Genomic DNA, 25,885 nt, shown 5'->3' with positions numbered 1-25,885 from the left:
TCTACAAATTCAAGAACTCACCTTTCACCAAGTCCCTGATGACGAAGTAAGCAGCGCCAAGCACAACAGCAGACATACAGATGCCGAGCACGACTATGGAGAACTTGGTGAGGAGGATCTGCATGTTGGAGGAGAGGCGGGTACACAGGTAGCCGTAAAGGATCAGAATGAAGGAGACGATAGGCGTCAAGATGTAGAAGTTCAGACCGACCAGCATGTCCAACCCAACTGTTAACATTATCACTGTGGAACCTGTTGGTTATACATCGCGTAGTATGATGGACACGACTGATGAAAACTGATTTACACAAATACCTTTCGATCACTCGATTAATAAAAGCAACATACTTTATGGATGACAGAATCCACAATGCTAATGAAGGATAGCACTTGATCGGTTCCGTTGGTTTGACGACAGGTCATTGCAGTTTGGCAAGAGTTCTATATCGAGAAGAAATTAAAACAAACGAATTTGTACGAACTTCATAATTGGCTACTGCCACGGGCCTTCTGGTGAACACTGGGTGTCATCACTGATTTCCTGTGGTTTGTATAATTGTAGGTCAAAGAAATCGGGTTTGGTGGAAAATCGAGACCTATTATATTTCTGGAATGGATGGGGTAAATGTCTCCGGTTCCAATTATTCTTACCATCTGGTCTCAAAATAAGTTTTATGCATTTGTTTAACACTCACTACACGCATAACTATTGACAAGACAAGGTTGACTTTGCGTTCATATTTACAGTTATCTCCGTCAAGCTTAATGAACCTTAAGAAACACACTTAAACGGAGCCTGATCCTCGGGGTCACAAACATACGCCTTAATAGCCTGGCTACCCCGATTGTAGGGAAAGTCGTCCTCGGAAAACGTCCTATTGCAATAAAGACCTACTTATTCATCAACTTTGAGGTATTAGATTTCAGAAGAAAAACACATTGACACATGTTTCGTTCACTGTTTATGTTGTCAGTTACATTACAAGCCAGCGATTCTTCTAACTGATTAGAGTGAGTTTAGTTTTACGCCACACTCAGGAATATTAAAGTTACATGACGGCAGTCTGTAAGTAATCGAGTGTGGGCCTGACAATCAAGTGATCAACAGCATGAGCATGCGCAACTGGGAACCGATGACATGAGTCAACCACGTCAGCGAGTCTGACCACCCTTATCCCGCTTAGTCGCCTTTTATGGCAAGCATGGGATGCTGAAGACCGAACCTATCCCGGACCTTCACGGATCAGTTAGAATAAGAGGATAAACAAGACTGGGTTTCAGATTACAATCGGAGATGCTCCTGAGAACTTTTGTCATTTACGACAACTTTCCACATCACCCCCGAGAGAACAGGCCGAATAAGACTGAATACATCTTCAACGAGAAATGGATGCACCTACCAGGAGAGAGAAAAACGATGAAGAACAGTTGGAGTAAGTAGACTGCATAGATGATGGAGAAGCACCCGTTACTGCGGATTAGCTGCGGAAGATTGCGGAACACCATCAGTGAGTTGGCAAAATCTGAGAGAATCCAGCGTCTTCTCTGTTTGATGAACTCCTCCACAGTATCTGGGCAGTAGGTGCCGTTGTAGGCGAAGTTCGAATACTGGAGCTTCCAGCCACGTAACATCATCAAAGTACACATCCACCGATCCTCGCCTGGATTAACGAGAAGGCTTTCTTTCAGTCGGTAGATTACAAGCAATGTTCATCATACATTGTATATAATAGGTGTCAAACTTAGCTGAGCAGAGGTGTTTCCTATTTATTGTCAATCTTAATTTTTAGCCGAGGAAGGGGCAGAGGAAAACTTTGAAATTTGGAATTCACCTCCCTAATACTGATTTTTTTACACTATTTTCAGGTGAAAAGACTCATGAAAAGGCCTGTACTACTCTCAGATTGTGGTATCAGGTTTCTTTTACAGATCATCGTATGTGGTGGGGTCTGCGAGCATTTTCGTCACATTTAGTTTGTTGCCCGACAACACCTCAGAGTTAATGATCGAGAGTCATACAGCAGTCTTATCACTTTCATTTTGACATACTTTTGTTTTAGAAAGAAAGCAGAAATGGCCACCATTACATAAAATTAACAACGAATGTTTCTATTTCCATCAAAAGTTGTTACTCACGTTTTTGGACACTTGTCTCCTTTAGAGTCATGGCTTAGGCACAAAGCATTGTTTCATTGTGAGGTTTTGGTACAGGTGCTTGAAGAAGAGGGCACCTTGCCTAGATATAGCTATGAGACTATGCAAATATCAAATATATATCCACGTTTCACGGGGATAGCATGGCGTACCTGTGTCCTTGGTGAAGACATCTCCAGGTTTGTATGTAGGCTCGGAATAGAGGTGTAACACCCCTTCTAGAGCCTTCACTCTGTACAAACTGAAGCATCCCGGGCAGCACATCACAGATCCAATGATGTTCTGGGCACTCTTGATCAGCCAAAAGTCTGCAGAATACACAAATGGGTGTCAGCTTTACACATTACTGAAATGTAATTCATCCATTTATTATGGAGAGGTTATATGGAATTTCGAGTGGACACGTCCAACATGTGTTGGTGTTTATTGTAGCAAGCATAGAAACAAATTCATTTACCATTACCAGTTAGTGAGTTTAGTTTAACGCCACACCCAGCAGTATTCCAGCTACAGCTCGGCGGTCTGTAAATAACAGACAATTCAGCGATCAACAGCATGAACACCAATCGACGCATCTGGGATACGATGTCAACCAAATCATGGAGCTTGACTACCCATTCGTAACTACTTGTCTCTCTCCGTGACCTACAAGAAGACTCGTACCTGTCTCGTACGCCATTATTGCCAAGAATCGTGACAAACCAATCAAACCAATAGTAAAACGCATTTGAAAACATGAAAATGGCGGGACCGCTGAACTTTGAAACTTCGCTAAACTATACAAAACACAATTAAACATAAACTTTGAGCAACGGGATGAACACCTTTTAACAAACATATTTGCAAAGGTAATGACCGTATTGCTGTTTTGCCCACGGGATGTAGGATATTATAAGGGCCATGTTTGGAAATTCAGAGTTATCTGTCCTTGATAACAATACTAGACTATTTTCATCTCCATGTCCGTTTCCGTTTAGACAGGACCCAGTCGTAAACATGGCCACGAGAGGGGTACGAGACGCCATCCGGCTTGCCGTAATTACACGAGTAGTTACGAATGCCTGACTACCCGATCCCTTTAGTGACTTCTTACGATAAGCATGGGTTAGTGAAGACACTGGTCGTCACGTGTCCCATAACCGGGTAAAGAGTCTTGTACGTCAGTGTTGTACGTACATTGTCACTCGGCTCCTGAACACGACGGATATCGTGACGTCAAACACTTGCACGTTATATCAATTGAGCTAATTCAAAATTAGTAACATTTTTGCAATGCCAATCTGTTGTCAATCAGAGAAATGGCCAACACAATCCTGGAATGGTCACCAGTTAGGTTATTCCAAATGTCCCTGTGAAGAATTTATAAACAGATACAAAAACAACAGTAATTCGAACTCATTAGTCTCATTAACGTCAGGTCTACAAATTAATCTCATCAATGGATTGCTTCATGTAGTCAGGTCAAAGCAATGTGTCATGGACAAACACGAACAGTTGCAACATATGATTTGTATTGAGTGACTGGTTTCTCATAAGATTTTCAGATGTGTCATTAATAAAATATGCATGCATGACATTATGATAACACATGGTGCAGGATTTATACAGTGTAAGCCAAGATACCTTGAGAGCAAATACTAACCTTTAGCATATTCAAACATCTGGAACCAGACGATTGGATGTTTCTTTTTCCCCATGGGATGTGTCCGGCCGCAAGCTGCTCCGAGACGAAGATCGCTGTTGCATGTTTCCACCAAGTCAAGAACGCTCATGTCATTAAACTGCATATCAGCATCTGTCGCCAGGATGTACGTCCTGTCATCATATGTCGGAGTTAACTGGGACAGATCCAGCGCTGACGTATCTTTATAGATTGTGGCTATCTTCTCATCAGATGCAAACTCCAGCATGTTGAGATCCCTCGCTGAGCCTCTGATGTCTGACAGACTAGGCGCATGACTAGTGAGGGTTGAATCTGATGTAAATTCTGGCAGCCATTTTGGTGGCAGCAACTCGTTTTCATCGGGAATATAAGCAGGGTTGACTTTAGAAACAGAAAAGTCAGTTGAGATGAAGCTTGTGTAGGAAGCAGAGGAGGGAAATACTGTGCTGGGTCTCCCATCATCCCCGCTGGTGTGGCTTCCGGTTTGAGAAGAAGTTTCAGACATATATATTGGCGTGGTCTTCCCGACAGGATATTCTGCAGAGACCAAATTGGCATAGCTGTTGCTTGCAGAAGGAGGGTAGGTAGATCTCCCATTGCTATATTCTGCAGCCTTCTCCTGATATCTTTGACTGGAGGTCTCAGACATGTCATCTCCTGTTTCAATCCCTTGATCAGAACTGTATGCCGAACCACATTTACTGTGTATGGATCTCTTCTCTTGTTCCTCATCCTGATCCTTAAGGTTTTCAAGAAAGGATCTCATCTGCATGATCATCTGGGTGTACTTCGTGGGTCCCACTTCCTTCTTCAGCTTCATCTGATGCTGAATATCAGCGATCTGTGTTGTCATTTTAATACGGTAATCTATTATATAGTTCATGTACATCACTTGACTCCATCGTTTCTTGGCCTTAACAAATGTTGGGTCCTTAAGGTGAACAAACAATGGCATACCGCCTGGGAGGACGCATGAAATTTGAAGACCATAAGGAGTTTTATATATGCTTCCATCTGACCGACCAACAGCCAGGCAGTTCTGTACCAAAGCCATAAGCTGAAGAGAGAATTCTTTCAGTGTTAATCCTTCAGCGCCATTATCAAGGAAAATGTGGGCTTCAAGGTATATTTTCTTCTTCTTAAGGCGTTGAGACTTTGATATTTTGGCAAGACTTTTTAACAGTTGTTCCATCTCATAATCAGCCTCCCTGTACATAGTTGTACACATGAATACCCGGCTTCTCCCATTTCCGTTCAATCCTGTCTCGCGAAACATCAAAGGACAAGGATAATAGTTCAGAAGAGAGTGTTGATCGAAGAACACAGCACTGTAGCCAAAGGTGATAAAATTCTCGTGTTCCGGTTTGAAGAATGTATCAGCTGGTATAAAGTAGTTCCTTCTCATGATAAGCATAGGTAGCAGCCATAGCAGAATCACAAATCCGGCAACGATCAAACTTTCCTCTGACATCGGACACACATCGACACTTAACGTTAGGTAGATGCCATCAAAACAGTTCAGGATGTAAATTACCGATGCAATTGTTGTAGACAAGATGGATGGGATGAGAATGCCTGACCATGTGGTGGTATAGTAGGCGGAGATTCGGGTCAAAGCATACGTCAGCAATCCTGAACAACAATTAACAGCAAGGACGGACATTAAGACACTACTCTGTCCCAGAGATACTATGCCATCCCAAAGGAACTTTGGTGAATCATATATATCGACTTTTCCACCCATAGGGATCACAGCCATTGAGAATATTCCCAGGGATACGATTCTTACAAAGGACAGGAGGAGAGAGATGTTGTACCGGACGGTCTCTGACGAGCATTCTGCTTGAAATATGTAAACTCTGATTGGCTGGCTCCACACTACAGAAAGTGCGAGAACTGCTGCGATAAGGGCGACAACTCTTGGCATTTCCGTAATGTCAAGAACGATGAGGAGGCAGGCTGACAGGACGAAGATGCTGATGCCGACAATGGCTGCTACACTGTGCAGAACTCGCGACACGAAAGATGGTGACGGCACGTTGTGGTTAGGCAGAAAGTTTCGTGCCTGAAATCAATGATACGATTGAGCAATACGAGAATTGGAAAATCAGACGTACATTTGTCTATTTCACATTATGCTATAATTGATTGTGTAAATGTAAGTTATGTAATAACGCATACAGCTTTCGCTCCCCATCGCCTCCAGTTCATGGAGATTGACAAATAAAGACATTTTGACATCACACCACAAGCGACGTCATTAAAAAGCAGAGTCGATTTATCGTCATCATATCAACACCTCAGTAAATAATTACAGATGTCACAAATGCATTTTATGTATCACTAAAATATATGTATTTTTGTACAACATTTTTATCATGACGTATATCCTTCCTATGGTTCCCCAACTTAGCCGTTTTCGATCCTGAGTTTATTTAATATATTTTCATATAGAGAGGCTGTCTATATAGGTTTCAAACGCAATTGTGTGTATGAGCATCGTTTGACCATGTTGAACTATTGATGACATCTATGTTGTTGTTGTTGCGTATCTATAACTATAATTAACAAAGTACGTGACGTAGTGGGAAATATTAGACACTTTCCTTTCTTATAGGTGAGTCAGTGTGGTTTTACGACGCGTTTAGCAATACACCAGCAAACTCACTGTGGGGTGCACAAGAACAGGCTTCACACTTTGTGCCCATGTGGGGCATCGAAGCCGGATAGTCGGCCTAAGGAGCGAACGCTGTAACGACTAGGCTACCTCCACCGCCCCTCTTTTCTTATGGGTACTAAAAGGGCTTTCTTGTTTTTGTTGCACTGAAATAACGGTGCCTTCGTCAGTATACAAGTAGACGACAGCATCAACAACAATAAACTGCGACAATTTGAACGCATTTGTCAATAGGCTATTCTATCTTCACTCATTCGATAATGAACACAATAAAGAACAACTAAACCACCGGGATGTCGAGAAAGGAAACAGCTAAGCTACCTGTTCCTAAAGGTCCCCAGTTGTATGCTTCTGTCAGGCTTTAAACCGGTTTACAAAGGTGGGACTTCACAACAGAGGGCAAATCAGGAAACCCTCACTTCTTCCCCATTTAAGCTAACTTTAGCAATTTATCAGCAAGACATGTAATTCATGTTGCCTTTGGCTTGACTCTCACGCCTACACAAGGCTGTGTACACACTGTAGAAGCAGATGGGCCAATATTTGAACGATGGTTATGCCCTACTTCAAAGAACAGGTTTGATCTGAACATCCTAGTTTTTCCAGAAGTCCTCATTACTCATGTCAGGGAAGAAAATACAACGACCCTCGTGATTCAGAAGGAAAGAATGAGACTGTTTGGATGTGGTTTAAATTATTTCCGACGTTCTTTTCTTAAAGGGATTTGACACAAATACATTTGAATGTGTTGATTCAGACAAGCGTCAGTTTTCGGAAGTTTCCTCCCGCAAATTTGGAAATGTCGATTACAGCTTGATCACCTATTTAAAAAAACAACACCCTCTGACTGAAGCAGCTGATCTGATTATATCTTTACAAACCATCGTGTGTGTGCGCGTGTGTGTGTGTGTGTTTGCGTTTGCGCGTGGTTACATCGAAGATGATGTACTCCACTAACTTGAGAAAATTAACTGCATACCTTGTGCAGATGAAATGTACGAGGATCATGCATTGATGAAAAGCATGTGCAAATATCTAGCTTGGGATCAGATGCATTTTAGTGTAGGTTTTACGTAAGAATTCGACTAATCTCATTCACCTTCACCATTTATTGATCTCATGACAATGATCTTTTGAACGTTACGAAATTGTTTTACAATACACCAGTTCAAGTGGAAACAGTACTTTTGAAGAATATTTTGCAAAATCTAGTTAGACCAGTTGAGTGAAAATAGTGGCCACATTTACACTGGTGAGTCTAAACTATTGATAGGCACTATATGTCCAGAATAAAACGTCTTTCTCACTCACTATAAGTAAGCCCTACCACACAAATAACCACAGCGGAAAACTGAAACTGGTGCTGATCAATGAATGACAATCGGTTCGCTTCAGATGTAGGAGTCTAACACGCATGTTAATATTTGTTAACATCGACGGCAGACTAGCGTTCGCTGGTGTCGCCGAAAGGCTGGGTTCGCCTCTCATCATGGTTCAGCGTGTGGAGCAAGGTTCCCAGCACTTGTAATCGACAGCATGAGGGCTGAGGCACGAGCTGTCTGGCTATCGGATGAATGAGACTTGCAATACAAGCTCAAATTCAACATCGTTGCACAATGTCAGTAAACAAAGCTTCCTCGACGGGTGGCACGGTGACAGCACCAACGCCGTCACACGCTGAGTGGCTGTCTGACCGAGTAACACACCACCCCCGGGATAGTGGAGGGGGGAAGAGTCCACCGCTTAGCTAAATAAGACGACACTGCATCCTGCACACACGTAACGGTTAATCCCTGAAGTCACTAAAATCAACAATGACGTTGTTTAATGAGATAACGGACTTCTTTTTAAACAATTTAAAAACACTTCTTGTTAATTAAAGAGATACATGAAATTGGCGCTACTGTGTGATTTTGTTTTTTACCTGAAAGATCTGACCTTACAACTGAGGTGTTGAATTCCCGAAGATTTAAAAGATGACGGTGAAGACGGTTAACGATTAAGTCAGCATACAGTTTATGTACAGTAGAGACTAGAAACCTGCCACTTGTACATCAAAATTTTCAATGTTATTCAGCTGTCCTTAAAAAAACGTCACACAAAAAACCCGGAGGCACGCTTCGCTCATCACACAGAACGTCCCGAGACACGCTTCAGATTTAGCGATCCTAGCGTTACGACTGTCTCAACTGACGTAGTTTATCATACTATCCGTGGCTCTTCGATAACACTAGATCGGGCCGGATTCTCACAATGGGTACCAGGTGTGAAGCCCATGTCCACTCTTTATACATTGCTGGATGTATTGCCAGCAGCGGTGTTAGGCCATATTATTACTCACTCTTTAACACATACAAAAAGTCACATTAACCTCTTCACAATGGCACCGTGAAAATCCAGGTTATAATTGATCTTCAGAAACCCATGCTTATCGTAAGAGGCGGAATCGGATGGTCGGGCTCGCTGGTCTTTAAACAATGTCAGTGCTACATGTACCAACATACTGCATTTGAACCCTTGAAGATCCGGGTTAGAACTGATCAACCGTAAACCATGCTTATCGTAACAGGCGGGATCTGATGGTCAGACTCGGTGGCTTCGTTGACCAATGTCATCGGTTTCCAATTCCATAGATCGGTATAGAGGAAAGGTTACATTTATTGATCTATGTATCTAGTTGCGAAATTATTTGAGTGAGTGCGTATACCGTCTTCATAATGACTTCACTGCAGACAGAACCCCTTCCAATGAACATTTGATTCCAGGTACTTTGTTATCCATACCACACTGGAAAGCTAAGTTTTATGGTATGTGTTCCTCTTGCGCACACGTGTTTTCATCAGCATTTGTAAAGTCACCCAAAATAGTATCCAAAACGGTAGACATGATGAAATTGGTCATCAATGCCCAATGGACTACCAGATGCTCGTTTTTTCACAGTTACCGTGTCCTTTTGGTGGCTAAATGACATGCCTTAATGAACTTCGGTCCATCTCCGCAAGTTAGCTACTCCGAAACACATGCTCTTAACATGGTCGGAACTGTACAACTAACTCTGATCATGAGATTTCTTGTCGGTTTTATTTCGATCACATTGATCCTTTCAATCACACAAGGTTAGCGCTTTTTTTGCAGTAGACCCAGATAGTTTAGAGAACCCAGTCAGCCTGTTTTGGACAGATACTAAGACAGATGCCAAGACAGATACTAAGACATATACTAAGACAGATACTGGGACATATAAGACATATACTGATACAGATACTAAGACAGACATTGAGACATAAACTAAGACAAATATTAAGACCTATACTAAGACAGATATTAAGACCTATACTAAGACAGATACTGAGACCTATACTAAGATATACTGAGACTGATACTACGGCAGAAACAAAGACATACTAAGACATACTGAGGCAGATACTAAGAAAACTACGAATACAGATACTATGGTAGATTGTAAGATAGATAATGAGACATTTACTAAGATACTGAGACAGAGGCTAAGACATATGCTTAGGTACTAAGACAGACACAAAGACACTTACCGTGGATCTCTTCCACTGCTCGAGAAGCACCTGCAGGAACAGCAGGACGTTCATCAAGGGCAGGACCAGGTAGCCGGGGAGCTGGGGGGAGACCTCCAGAGTGAAGAACGCCAAGGCAGCTGACTCAAGGATTGTTGTGAACATACCCTGTTAAGACATTGTAGAGTGCTTCAAGTACGACAATAGTGATAAGAAATACAACTGTATATAACGTCGCTGCATATATCTATTGCAGTTGCAGACTACTTACAACTCAGAGCGTCATGACGCAAGTGAGTGCGTGAATGCTTGCGTGCATGAGTTTAGTTTTACGTCGCCTTTAGCAATATTCCAGCAAACATCACGGCGGGGGACACCAGACGGGAGCTTCACATGCGGGGAGCCGAACTAAAGCATTTGGCGTGGCCAGCGAATACTTCCACCCAAAGCTTACCCCAGCGTCCTCAAAGTGCCAGTGTCCCGTGATCATTTTACCCATCAAGCATCATCCATAACAGATGTTGTCGTCATTTCCCTCATATGACACCGTCAGGCTAAACGTTGAGGGAAAGCCCACAAGACATTCGTTAACGTCGAGAAATACATTCCAGGCATACAGTCACCTGTGTTTAGAACGTGCCAGCTTATATCGAAGTAACGGATGTTGTTGAATTCTTTCCTATTTAGTATTTCCATGCAATATCATATCTAGGGCTAAACGTTAGGAAAAACTGAGATCATTAAACAACAGAGACTTACGATGAATATGATTTTGCACGGCGGCCATCTTGTTAGTCGACCTTTCACCGCGAAAGAACTACCCCAGATGATTCGGAAAAAGATGACAATTTCTGGGACAAGCAGGACGAAAAATAATGCTGCATACCTGAAACCAAAACATAATGAATGTAGCAGAGGTATGCTAAAAAGATTCTTAATCCTGGTAGTTCCATGTAAAAAGGAACGATACCTGGGTCCCTTTCCCCATTGAGATCGTAGAGCTACGATCATCGTAACTAATAAACTTTAATATAGACGTACGACAGTCGTGACTCCCATACTATAACATAGACTTACGACAGTCGTGACTCACATACTATAACATCGACTTACGACAGTCGTGACTCCCATACTGTAACAGACTTACGACAGTCGTAACTCCCATACTGTAACCTAGACCTACGACAGTCGTAACTCCCATACTGTAACATAGACTTAAGACAGCAGTGACTCCCATACTGTAACATAGACTTACGACAGTCGTAACTCCCATACTATAACTCTACGATCGCTTTGAGGAACGAGGCCCTGAATAGCCAAAATATATCGAAATAATACGGATTCCAGTGTGCGTAATTTATTTTTATCAATATAGTATGTTACCCATAAAAGTGCTATTTCGGAGACCCAGGTGTGATGGGAGACGATAATCAGCACAGTACTTAAATGTAGCATTTGCAGGTGAAATGCAGTTATGTGATTAATCAAATGATCATGAAAAGAGTTATCAACTAATGTGCTCCGCGTTATTGTGTAATTCAGGTGCGTAGCAAGCCAAGTTTTGCAAGCCAGTGGGTCGGAGGGTTTTATATTTAGAGACTATTGAGGGCTTGCCAAACCTTTTTAACAACAGTCACGTGTAAGCCCGGTTTTGGGGGGTTTTTTTTGTTTTTGGTATTTTCGTTTTGTTTTGTTTTCAGTTTGGTTGTTTTCTGTTTGTTTTGTTTTTTTCATAATGTGAGCTACGTCAGTGGTAACTACTGTTATTTTACTGCTTGCTTCAAAGCCACAAATGTAAATAAATTCTGTGTGTTACGTCTGACCGTCTGTAATTTGCAAGTCATACATGAAGACTGTTGTTGACCTACACGTACCACTGTTTGCCGTCAGACTGTTGCTTCAAGGCCAAGAGATACAGGAAGGAAGTCTTCAGAGATGTGAAGAAGACCACACCCACCAAACACAACGCACATGCCAGCAGCACCTGAAAATAGACCATTTCCATGGTTACCCGTTGGAAATAAACATCACCAGGAAGTGTCACATGTTTGAAGATCAGATGTGTAGCCAGGAGCTTTCAGTTTTCTCGGAAAGATTTGGGTTCGAGTCCTATGGTGCGGAAATATTCGCTGCTACAATGTGCGAATCTACCAGTGCTGCTGAACTATTTGAAACAATTACTTTTTTTCCGAGTTACTTATCGAAACTTGTCTTCATCTAACTTGCTCTTGCTGACGACGTTTTGTGTAGCAGGTGTTGGGCTCTTGGTTTCAAAGTCTAAACGACAAATGTTATTAACAAATGCGTATAGATGTAGCCAAACTATCTATTAAAATAGATTCTATAGACATGGCGAGAGCTACAGTGTATGCACTCCACTTCACGAACACATGGGTCTTGATTTTAGGAGCTCTCGTTGCGTAGGTGCCACACATTAACATAAAATTACAGCTGTCTTAGCACTTACAGGGCTTCGAAAATCTAGGTCCTGGTGCCCTCACTCATTTGAAGTGGCACATTTATACAACTATCATCACTATGTTTTTTGTCCCATGGCATCTACCGTCGGATAATCAACCCTTAGCGAAGACTTACGGTAGTATTAGCACTAAGGTGACTGTCAGCCCCTGAGTGAGTTTGGCTTTACGCTAATATCTGGGCGGTTGTATGTAATCCAGTCTGGACGACCAGACAATTCAGTTACAAACAGCACGAGCATCGATCTGCGAGATCGATCTGTATTGAGATACGATAAAATGTGTCAACCAAGCCAGCGAGCCTGGCCAGCCCATCAAGATAGTCGATTCATTTCATTTTGTTTCCCAACATTAATAACGATTGATAACAATATTGATAATATTGATAATATTGCGTTAAGCGGACCAAGATCCCCCTCTCTCTCTCACACTATAAGAATGTCATTCTAAACGTCACTCTAAACGTTGCTCCGTATTAAGCGGACCAAGATCACCCTCACTCTCTCACACTACAAGAATATCATTCTAAACGTTGAATAGTTAGTTAGTTTAACGAAATATTATATTATTTCGTATTTTACAATGACCAGATGGTGGAAAACGACACCTGTCCAGTCCAAAGACTCCGTCGCCTGCTGAATGTTAATGAATGCTCATCCACTTCCGCATACGTAACAGGACACGTGTAAAGAGGAAGGATAAATTCAGGTGTAAACTCTCTGACGTCATTTGAACTCCCCCAACCTTCCCACCCACCACAGGATATATGCTACTGTTTACATTTACAAGGGTTCACCGCAGAGGGAAACCACAAAGTATATTTATTCTGTCTCTCGTCTCTAAATGCCAAAACTTTTTCCCTGTCGATCTGTCTTGTGTGCGCCGGACCCTGCAATATTCGAGCTATATGACGATGGTCAATAAATGGGCTTCGGCCGACAGTTAGGACCCGATTCATGTAATCAACCAGGTGTGACCAAACAATCTATTCACCTCTGATCACGAATGCAGATTGCTAGGACTTCTATCCCTGTGACTTTCATCGAGTCGAGGATTAGGTTTAACGACATCTTAAACACGACGTTAATTGGTGTAATAAGATAGCCTGTGGGTAAAATCCCGTTTGTCTCGAACTTTTGATTACTCGAGTTAATTTGGATGACACCAAAGACTTCGAGATAACAATGATTCGTAAGTCTGTATGTCAGTATAAACGGTAGAGTGTATCTGAATTCTGCTGTCAACAGTTGACTGGAGTGTACCATATATGTCTGCATCTAAACAGTGTGATTCGTTTTCTCAATAACACATTTGGAAGATTCCATACTTATAGTACTCGGCAATGCAAAGTCCTAATGCATGTATTCGTGACACTAATACATAAATCAAACTGACAACTATTTGTAGTTCGTAAAGTTCGGGAATAAAAACAAAGTTCGTCAATCCGTCAGTGCGTCAGTGCGTCAGTGCGTCAGTGCGTCGCATTATCCACAGCTGGAGATGACCGGGTGGAAGTTTACACAATTTTATTCACTCGAAGTATGTGGGCCACAGGCCCGTGATGTACTATAACACATGTCTTACAGTGAGTGAGTGAGTTAATATTTAACGTCACATCGGCAATATCTCAGCCATATCGTGACGAGAACATTTAACATTTAAATGGAATGTATGCATATATTAAAAATCTGTCGACAAAGGACAGATATATCACAGATATACATGTAAAACTAGTACTTATACATAAAACATTTTATCTAGAAGGGACAACACAATATAAAAACAGGATATAGATCGCCAACAACTGAAGGTAGATCACCACACTAGGGACCATGGGGACTTACAATACCTTTGCTACCTGCATGGGCACATGTCTTACAGAAGTGATATAAGTAACTGCATAGTAACTACATAGCTTTATCAATAACAGCTGACAACTGCTTCTGGTTATGGGGGTACAGGAAGCCCACACGACATTCAAGTACAGATGATAGGGTAAAACTCGTTTGACACTGCAAACTACTGACAGCGCTTAAAAGAGACTATTACGTTGAATGAGTGGGTGCGTGGGTTTAGTTTTACGCTGCACACAGCAATATTCCACTACATGGCGGCGGTCTGTAAATAATCCAGTCTGGACCAGACAATCCAGTGATCAACAGCATTAGCATCAATATGCGACATTGGTAGGCGATGACATACGAGATGTCAACCAAGTCAGCCACGAAGCCTTTAGTCGCCTCTTAGGACACACATAGTCGCCTTTTGTGGCAAGGATAGGATGTTGAAGGCCTATTTTACTCCTGATCTTCACAGGTCTATTATGTTGAGCAATACTTCTAGATAGATTTCGAAACATCAAGGTTTGATTGTACATCTGTTTTGCACCCTGAATTTAAACTACATCTTTATCCGCCCTAAAGCTCTCTTGTTTCCCGATACTAGCGGGAGTGTCGAACTAATTGATAGGAGTTTGTCAAGGATTATCATGGACCCGCTGGCTGTACCATAGGATGAGGCTAGTCCTCGAGCTGGTGTTATCAAAAGGTGATGCGCTGCCTGATGGTCGACTGAAGCCCTTCACTTCCATATATTAGTGAGATGTCATTGACTTGCACGATCAGTCCCGTGACTGTGATTATGGGAGCGGGCGAGTCAGTTGAAATTTAGAATTGTTCTACTCTCTTCAGTCAGTGTCAGTCAGTATCTCATGGATTGAGTCTTCGTATATCGACCATATGTACATCAGTGATACAAAGTCTTACACGTTGCTCTAAAGTTATATCTAGGCCCAAGCGGCCATACATTCAGAATCACCACAAATCCGACTATGAACAGAAATGTAAACAACTTGAATGGATGTCAAATTACGTGGTGCATCAAAATCTACATGTGCTAACTTGCGACCTGTTTTTCATGGCGTCTACACACATGCGTCTACACATGCTGAAGCAGGTCGTTATTTTGTACACTTGAGCTCATTCCTTAAAAAAAGCCTAGAATACCTTACTGTTTCCTCAATATATACGACAAAACAACTTACGTTTCCTGATTAAAAGCTTCAAAACTCTTTCTGTTTCATAAATTGATATTGTTAAAACCTTTGTTTCATAAAGAGAGGCGCCAAGACCCTTTCCCTTTCCCTTTTCAAGTCAACTATAAGAAAAGTCAACTATAAGAAAAGTCAACTATAAGAAAAGTCAATTAAATGTAATGTAAAAGTAAAGTCAACTGAAAGGAAAGTCAATTAAGAGAAAGGTCAGCTAAAAGTAAAGTCAACTAAACGAAAAGTCAACTAAAAGAAAAGTCAACAAAAAGTAAATAAAAAGTAAAGTCATCTAAAAGAAAAGTCTAAAGCATGTGCCTTATAATCATAAAGTGATGATTCCACTTGTTCACGAAAATAGTATTTTGTCTGTTTTAAATATTCTGTACTGAAATATACACTGTGTTCCCTTGTCATTTCTTCCTCTGTCAAAATGTCAGTAATTGCTCGATCATACAAGTTCGGCATTTGAATAGTTATATTTTGGGGGCATAAATATACACCTTTCACTACAGCTTCAAGTATTCCAATAACCTTTATCTAAATATTCTCTTTTCAACATTTACCACGCACTGTTATTTTCAACTGTCCCACATAAACAAGCTTTGGTTTTCAAGAACACCTGCTTTTTCAGATCCACTCTCAACCCAGATCAAATAAACAAATTCTCCACTTTACACAACGTAGCTATTGGTGGAGGCCCTTGTTGATTATTTGTGCCTAAAGCAATCTTACGGTAGCTAGAACAGCGAGGAACTCCACAGTTTGGTCAGAGGCTCCTTGTAGAACCAATGCCAGTGCCAATCGTGACAGTTAAGAGGTGTTACGACACCTGTATCGCCACTGGTGTTTAATCCACTGATCACGTGATGGGATGGTATTAGTTTATATCTTACAGTGCAGGTGTTAGGTCGGTGACGGTTTTGTTGTGTAATTCTATTCCTAAAAGGAGGAGCTCATCTGACGAAATGTCACGTCTGTCTTCATCAAGGGCATCTTGGACATTAAAGCTTTTATTTCAACATTAAAATACGACCACGGGAGTCGAATCTCGGGCCAAAATGTCAACATCTTTAAATGTTTGGAACCCGTAGGCATACAAAATGAAGAACCTTGTCAATTTGGTTTGCACGGACACTTCGTCATAGATTTCAATTTGAATCTGTTGAGTGTTTGTAAGGAAGAGTGTACTCTGATGACCTCGCTAGACAAAATACATGACTGTTTAATTCCCATATCAACATTGATGCGTTGTATTGAGACATATACAGGAGGCTGGCACAGTCTCTGTGGAAATACTGGTTCATACTGTGATACAATACTGGTATACACCTTGTGATAACACTAACATTTACACTGCATGATACTGGTATACACCGTGACATAATACTTTAACACACGTTATACAATTCTGGCATACCACGTGATGCGATACTGGAGTACCCCGTGATGCAATACTAGTATACACCACGATACAGTACTGGGATACCCCGTGATGCAATACTAGTATACACCACGATACAGTACTGGGATACCCCGTGATGCAATACTAGTATACACCACGATACAGTACTGGGATACCATGTGATGCAATACTAGTATACACCACGATACAGTACTGGGATACCCCGTAACACAAGGCTGGTATATTGCGCATTACATCGTGCATCCGTTTCTATAAAGATGGAATATCTGATAATGTTTCCGCTAGTGTGGGATCTCCAAACTACGTGAGGCACCCACCGTCCACTAGTACAGAAAATTGGAGATCGGGGACTTCGTATTTTTGTATTATGTCAGAGTTTCATAACACACAACAGCTGGGCATGACTAGCCCAAGTAACTGTTGTTGCTGATACAAACAAGGAGTATATTCGCAGAATGGTTAGAATACCCTGCACTACAATACCAGTTCTGGCTGCTTAACTGAATTAACCTTCCACGCACTCTCACTCACTGTCTCAGGACACAATGACGCTGATCTGACTCAGAAAGCGTGAAAGTTGTCATCTTGTCCAGAGCATGCATCTTGCTTGTATGTTAGAAACAGACTCTGATGGTGGCAAGAATTAAAGCAAATATTGAATTGATGGTGAATGAATGTTCAAACAGATTTGTTCGGGGAAGTGTTGATAGATGCGACAGAAAGAGCTAACAAAGATCATTCTGAGACACTTCGAAACAAAACGTTTCTCTTCTGGGTATTTTCACTATTTCATAAAACAAATGTTATGCATACCTTATTATTTGGTGTTACCTCTATTATTTTTCATATAACTGGTGGGAGTTTTGGGGATCGGTGCACAGTGTACAGAGATGGTGACGCTTCTTACACTCGTATAGAAGGCATATCCGTCATTTAGGATTGATAAGAGTTGTCGGTGACATCTGGGTTTACACTGTTGCAATGATAACGACAAGCACACCGTGTGTGGTGTTTGAGTTTCGTTGTGTTAAAAGGGTTATAAACCTTATTCTCTGGTATGTGTATACTGTATAAACTGTCTACTTCAGTGGATGAGAAGTCAGATGATAGGATTTAAGTCAATCACACTACAGCTACTTATTCAGCGACTTATCATGCGTGTGGGTGTGCGTGTAAGAATGTATGTTTCAGTGAGTGAGTGAGTGAGTCTTTGCTCGCTCGCTCTGTGTGGGTCGGTCTGCATTTCTTGCTGCTGTGCAAGTCCCGACTTAAGCTATCATGATTGCGAAATTCAATAGCTACATTTGAGCAGATATGAAAAGAAATCCAACTTTATTTACACTTTGAAACCATAAGTGGAAATTATCAGGTAGCCCATGGACAAGTAAGATGTCATTATTTGATTGCCCGAAGTATAAATGACTTGTACCGGGAGTCGGGCGATGGGACTTTTGAACCTCTGTTTTATTCATTCTATACCATGCGCCAGGGTCAAAATACCAGCTTTCAACTTTTCGGGTATTTAACCCCCGACATTCCGCTCTCCCAGCAGAACCGAGGGGTATACCTTGCTAACATGATGATAACTTCACCTTAAACTAATTTCCGAGTATTTTATAACAATAATGGATCGATTTCAGCTCAAGTGGCCTTGTCCATGCAACTGCAAGCTACATATATTAGAGGGAAAGGAAGTACTAGGAACTGAATACGCTATATAGAACTCGCGGTCTGTTTTCACCCTATGGGATTGGGAGCCAGTGTCTGCATGATGCAGCCATGTAAGGTATACACCCGTTTCACCTGTATTACCACTGTAACGGTAAAGCAACATCTTCAAGACCGTGTATACAATGCATGCACTATTTGAAACATCTGTAAGTGGCAATAACTTTGAAATCCCAGGAACGAATTTCCATCCCATTATGTGGCATTGATATTCCCTGAGATTTCCATTTAGCGCCATACGTCTACATTGTAAGAGGAAATGACTGCACCATGATGGGTTTCACAATGTCAGTCCTTTGGGTGGCACTTCAGAAGCTGGGAAGTACAAGAAAGACACGCGTTATGGATAACATTTGTTTTTATTTTCAGGGTGCGATGTTTCTCACTGAAAGTTGTTATCCATTAAGTTTGTCTATATAATACAAAGTTTGTCTATATTATACAAAGTTGAATGGATTCAAACCTATTCCATCGGCATGACAAGCGATCGCGTCAGCCTGTATGCAGGCCCGACTTCTGTTTAATAATACTACAAATACATTAGTGGCAAACAATTTAACCTTGCTCTACCTAGTAAAGAAACCACGGGAACTCTATGAGCTGTATCGGCAAATTCGGACTTCGCGTATTTATTGAACAAATATTTTCATTTATTTTAGAAATCTGAAAATACGCAGAAACGTATGAGCAGATGTTGATGACGTTTAAAAACGTTTACCTGAATAAATACAGTTTAAGTTCAGGGTGGAATGCGCGTTAAAACAGCACTGGTTTCACAACTGTATGTAGCTATCAGTTCAGTATCGATCCACTTTGTCTTTATGCATATAGTGAAGTGAACATAACTGTAAAATATAGTAAACACAATCAACCTGCGCTGTTGGTGAAGTTTTCAACATGGCGTGAACAGCCATGGAGGCACACTATTTCAGTTTAAACATCGCTGAACACAATCTTGAGTATATCTATATATCTATCTATCTATCTATCTATCTATCTATGTTACGTTTTGAGAAATTGTTAAGTCTTAAATTTTGTAAAAAGTGAAAAAAACACACTAATGTCCATCAAAGCAAATTACGTGCCAAGTCTTTTTGTCTTCTTTTGCATACCTTTATATAAGTAAAGTAAAGGGAGTCATGCAGTGTCATTCCAAGTATTGAGCAAAGTGGCCAGTATAATGATGTAAAGTAAGACATGGTATCTATTACAAATAAAACATCTTAAGTGCGACAATCGACCTACCTGGCTAAGTTTCATCTTGGCACGATGCCGTTACTGTTGAGTGCGGTCTCCACTAATTATACTCCAAATGTCAGAATTGTTGCCCTTTGCAACCTCTGTAGTATGGCACATAGACACTCGTAGCGATGTGACTAGCCACTTGGTCCTTGGTTTCTGCGGTAAGAAAACGAATGCAAAGTTTTAAAACATCAGTGAATGCTGGCTGTTCATTAGGAGTAAATAAAGGTGGAACAGACTACTGCGATGGCCAGTAGCCCTATCACGGTGTTTAAATTTCACGATTTAAGGTGAAAACTGCCTATTACGCGTTTCCACTTGGAGAAGACTGGCCAATCAGGGCCTAGAGTTTCATGACGAGTTCTGTTAGCCCAACCCCAAAACAGAAGGGCGGGTTGTTTGTTTGTGTGAAATCGGTGAAACTATGTTTATTTCGATCTTACTACGGCGGGTCCACTTCGCTGTACACTCAGGTGTTACAGGACACTATAAATCCACACGTTACCATGGCAGTGACGTGATTCCAGATAACGCCAAGTTTCATTGGTTGGCGTAGTGATGTAAGTCTCGCAGCCAACATCTAAGCTAACATTGATTGGGCAGAGTCGGTGACAAAGTGAAAACGTCAACAGTTATTGTGACGTTGATTGGTTATATCCTTTCTGATACAACTACGTCAACAGCGACGAACACAACAGCAAGCCTCCATGTGCGACAACTCCGTGGCGAGAATGTCGAGAGCGCGGGAGTTTGGAGATGGCTACTGTCGTGTTATGTACATAGTCAGTGTCAGTACAAACCCCTGTCTCAACTCATCACTCGTCCTCCACTCTTCAACCAGCCCGGCGCGCTCATTTCCAACATTTACTCAAAAAACATGTCGTGATTACCAGTGTGTCAAATAACAGAACAAACTGAGAACAAATGTTCCAATAGCAAACACTGATTTGTAAATATATGTCAGTCATTCATTTCAATATGTAAACCAGATACAAAATCTCAAATATGTGACTGATTATACAAAGGAACAGAGTATGAGCAATCGCATGAATCTGTTTAAATAAGGAAGCAGTATATCCCACAAGGAAACGCTGCTCTGTGATAATCCCAAAAACTCTCACTCTCAGCTCACACTGATATAGAAAATGTAGATGCGAGTTCAACTTTTCATTGCGTCCACAAATTTGCAGGATTGCAGGCGTGTACAAGGAGAACGATGTCTGAGTATGATGTATGTATGTTGGCTGGTTGGTTGGATTTTAACCAGCAGTTTTCCGGCTATATGCAGGCGGTCTGTAATCGAGCCTGGACCAGACGAACCAGTGATCAGCGGCAGGAGCATCACTCTACGCAAATGAGATACGATGACATGTGTCAAGCAGGTCAGTGTACCTCATCACCCGATCCCGCTGGTCGCATCTATCGACAAGCATCACTTAATGAAGACCAATTGTAACCCGAATTTTCGGATGAATTGTAACGGATATTATATTTCATAATGTGTACGAAATAGCAATACGGAATAAATAGGGAGATCTTGTATCTATATATATATACTGCAATAAATAAATATATATATACAAGATCTCCCTATTTATTCCATATTGCTATTTCGTACACATTATGAAATATAATATCCGTGAAAATTCGGGTTACAATTGGTCTTCAGTAAGTGATGCTTGTAAGTGATGCTTAATATATATATATATATATATGTATGTATATATATGTGTGTGTGTGTGTGTGTGTGTGTTCGGATTCTAAACATGTGTAAAATGCAAAATACATGCTCGGATCCTACATAAAATGTAAACTTGTCATGGTAGGCTCCACACAACACGTTCTGCAGTGTTGCCATTCAAGCTTCACGAATCATTGTCAAGAAACACGTTGAGTTACATTGTTGTCATCGCATGTGTCCAGCCGCCAGAGAAGACCACACAGACACTGAAATAACATTTGACCTACAAACGAAACACAACTAATGTATTTGGCTGATAAACACACTCTGTCTGTGGTGAGGTGATTACAAACGTTCCAGGCTCGTGGTGACCGTTTGAAGGCCACGGTGGTCAATCACAGATTTGCGACTGCGTCTGGTTATGAAGATTATTGAGAAAAGAAATAGGAAGTCACTCCTGCCGAAAGTTTGGCGTCAGATTCAGACTGTGTCATGGGCATCATAATGCAATGATGATACCAGGTGTAATGATGAGCGGATCCTGCCACGCTTGCTACTGTCTATCACAAACACGTGCAAAGGCAAGCCAGTTATCATCCACAGAACACGAGATCGTGTCTGTCCTTGGTGCATCTGGTATCCACATGAATCACCAACCATGAAACAATTCTAACAACGTACTGATATCAATAACAAAAGATTTCCACAAGCGATGAGAAGCAATCTTCTTTGTATCAATAAACACTATTGTCTCGAAATGAGAGAGTTTAGTTTTACGCCGCACTCAGCAACATTCCAGCTATATGGCTGCAGTCTGTAAATAATCGAGTCTGGACCAGACAATCAAGTCATCAACAACATGAGCATCGATCTGCGTAATGGGGAACCGATAACACGTGTCAACCAAGTCAGCGAACCTGACCACCCAATCCCGTTAGTCGCCTCTTAAGACAAGCATAATCACCTTTTATGGCAAGCATGAGCTGCTGAACAAACAGGCAGTATGGGTCGTGTCAGCACGTGAGTGTCACGCTGACCCAGCTGAGATCAACAGGCTCACGTGCTCTGGGACCCGTCACGTACAGGGTTTGGTGTCGTACGTCTCAACGAGGGACGGAAACCGTCGCGCCAGGAAAATCGAAGGAGAACAAAAGTTAAACCACTGGATCATTTCAGAATGTTGTGAAAATAGGACAAGGTCAAATTTTAATAGAATTTAATGACGACAATTGGCAGTGAGTGATCGGATTTAAAAAGCAACTTGATGAAGTATACTACCTGAAAGAAGTTGAAAAATACCCAAATCTGTCATGTTATTATACATAATATATTAGAGTAATACATAAGAATCCAAGTGTTCTTAAACATTTTATCTTTAGCACAAATGATCGCGCCTAATATAGTCTATATATTGCTAGATGACTGGTTCTGGATTTTGAGAAGTCGATGCCATTTGAAAATCAATAAGTCCACTTTGACAAATCGTCACAGGCAACTGATTTTTAGAGAAAGTGTATATGACACAACACCTTTTTCTTGTGTGAAACAAAGTACATTAATCAGGTAATATCAATGCCAGCTGATATCAACTTGTCTTCTGTCCAGCCTCAAAGCAAAATATATTCAAACTAAAATGTGAAAATGTGGTACACATATAAAAGAATAATCATAACTGAAAATCCTTTATGAACTTCTTGCGCTATTTAGGCTGTGAAACTACTTGATAAAACAGTGCAAGATGAAATGGGTTCAGTTTCGTGTAAACGTGCCCTTTAATTAACAAAAGCTCTGGGGTATATCTTTTCAGGACAAATAGACTGATGGATTTAAAAGTTGGAACCACTTTCTGTCAAACCCCTCAGTTTCACGCAATCACTGGATTGTCTGATCCACATCCGATTATTTACAGACCGTCGTCATATAGCTGGAATGCTGCCGAGTGCGGCGTAAAACTAAACTCAGTCACTGACCATGCGATCATGCTACAGTTTGACATGACACGGTTCCATCACGATATTTCAGAATTACGCGTTACGAGCAGAGGGGAGCGGTTTAGCGCTGTTTTCATCGGTGTGAGACAGCTGTGTAGGACATCCCGATTTACCCAATCTATAAATAGCTCCTCCTCCATGTCCTGCCGTATATTGCACTGTCCTACAAACGCCACTGACCTAGCACGGGTGACCATTGGTCACTGTTTCTCCATGCAGACATTACATTCCACATGTTAGCGGGCTGGATCAGTAACACGAAACAAGCCCAAAATAGCCTTGAGAGGAGAGACGTAGAATAAAGCTGCGTTTCGCGCTTTTTTTTAAGAAAATGAGCATTTACATACAATTTCATGAAAAAGTGCATGAAATCGATGAACTGACATTTCGCCTAAAATATTTGAGACTTGATTTGATAGCTGCAAAATTTGGAATAGTATATACATATATACATGAAATGGATTATGACACTAAAAGCGATTTGTTGCACACAGCGGAGTGTAAAACCAGTAAAGCTTCGAATCTGTTTTGGATGAAATTGATGTATTGTTAACGATTTTGCTATTCTTTAGTGCTTGTAGAGATTCTGTTTTCTTCGAAGTACAGAAAGTCATCCAAACTTCGAATTAACGAACGGGAAGTGGTTTATGCCATAGCCTTAAAAATTGTCATTACGATTTCAAGCCTAAATATTTCCGAGAAGAACCAGACGTTAATGGTGTGGCTTCTTTAAGCGGCATTTTGCAGCTGGTATGAAGAAGAGGAACAGTATTTATGTAAAGACATCGTCTCATTATGCTTGTTTCGAAGTGAGGATGAAAATTGTTCGTTTGTGAACGATTTAGGCTCGTGCAAATTGGCAGACCCAAAAACGTTGATTGAAATCGTTTAATATAACATGTTAAGCCATTTACGCTTTCATTTTGCGTATCCATAGCATACTTTATTTGGTCATTACCAACGCCTCCAAAACTGCGTTTTATATATATTATTATATGGACAGCGCAACTTGTGCGATTAACCACTCTATATATTGTGATCAGATGAGTTGAAACGGTTCTTTCCTTGAGACGAAAGAAAGGTCTTCTGTACGAATCTGAGAACAATAGCAGAGTCAAACATCCGTAGTTTCACTACAAACAAGTTTTCAAACCACAAAACACTAAACATTTGGACGTGACGGTATTTGAAACCATATTAGTCATGTGCCTCCCTGCTGAAAGTACCATTTGTTAGGAATCCAAAATACAGATCTTAGCCTTGTGTGATACAATTAGTATTTGTTGCTTCCACGACCATGGGGCATTATCGGCTTGCTATCTCATCTCGTTAAGACAGATTTGAAATAAAATACGTGCAGATAATGAAACGTTACACAACTTAAACATTTAAAAGTCATTTATACAAAACAATACACCGACTTCACAACACATAAGACCAGGTTAAACCAGATCTCTCCTTCAGTCAAGGTGATAAAAAACTGAGTTTTTCAAACAAAGCATTAACACTAAACCTGTGTTTTTACCACCACCTCCACTGTGAAATGCCCAGGTTTGTCTGCGGCCGTTGTAACACGACACAGAAGATGTGTCAACTGTTCCTCTGTGTAGATCTACGTTCGTCTGTTTGCTCCTTTGTTAAAAAGAAGATTGCTAAACCCTGCTGCACAATGTGGTAAACTTGCACAGCGAGTGTCATTAAAACAACAGTCAATAGCTGGCGAATTTCATGACTGCTTTCCTTAACACCGGTAATTTCCTCAGTAACATATAACATTACTCAAGGCATGCTCGGTGTAGCACTGCACATGCCTCGCAGTGCTTCACTGCTTAAAGGGTCATGGATACTACCATGGCCGCAGAGCAAATCCATACAATCTGCTTTATTTTGACATTGCAAATATACCGATGTATAGTTCAACACACAGATGCTTCATCGTGAAACAACCATGTCGAATGAACGGATGATTGTAGCGTTGACGTGAAGGAAATTGGAGGAAGTTTCAAACTTTTCCATTTGAACTTGAAAGCGTTTCTATCTGTTTTCTGTGCAATATCACAGTCAGCTTCTCAAGGTAGGCAACAGTGTCGACGTCCATTCATAGACTTTTTCACCAAGCTACCGTGCTAAAATTGGTCTTCATCAACGCTTGTAGTATGACACGCCAGACGGGATCGGGTTGTCAGGTACGTGGTGCTGATGGTGTGTATCCTAATTGCCGAGATGAATGCCTATGATGTCAATCACAGGGTTATCTGGTCCAGACATGA

At 41.1% G+C, this 25,885-nt stretch overlaps 1 protein-coding gene across 1 annotated transcript in view; it reads right to left on the bottom strand.

Moving 5' to 3' along the window:
- The window catches only part of LOC137256259 (uncharacterized), a 65,875-nt gene that overhangs the window by 4,607 nt on the left and 35,383 nt on the right, over positions 1-25,885 (bottom strand). Inside the window, exons 2-9 of the mRNA XM_067793991.1 lie at positions 19,947-20,099; positions 11,899-12,008; positions 10,784-10,910; positions 10,046-10,192; positions 3,797-5,882; positions 2,307-2,462; positions 1,401-1,661; positions 22-252 (exon numbers count right to left, since the gene is read on the bottom strand). Coding sequence (XP_067650092.1) covers positions 22-252; positions 1,401-1,661; positions 2,307-2,462; positions 3,797-5,882; positions 10,046-10,192; positions 10,784-10,910; positions 11,899-12,008; positions 19,947-19,961 — 3,133 coding nt within the window. The 5' untranslated portion in view covers positions 19,962-20,099. The remainder of the gene's footprint in view (positions 1-21; positions 253-1,400; positions 1,662-2,306; positions 2,463-3,796; positions 5,883-10,045; positions 10,193-10,783; positions 10,911-11,898; positions 12,009-19,946; positions 20,100-25,885) is intronic.

Source organism: Haliotis asinina, chromosome 11, assembly GCF_037392515.1.
Source record: "Haliotis asinina isolate JCU_RB_2024 chromosome 11, JCU_Hal_asi_v2, whole genome shotgun sequence".
NCBI classification, from domain to species: Eukaryota; Metazoa; Mollusca; class Gastropoda; order Lepetellida; family Haliotidae; genus Haliotis; species Haliotis asinina.
Note: the sequence above shows the minus strand (reverse complement) of the source record. Positions and strands in the feature narration are given on the sequence as shown.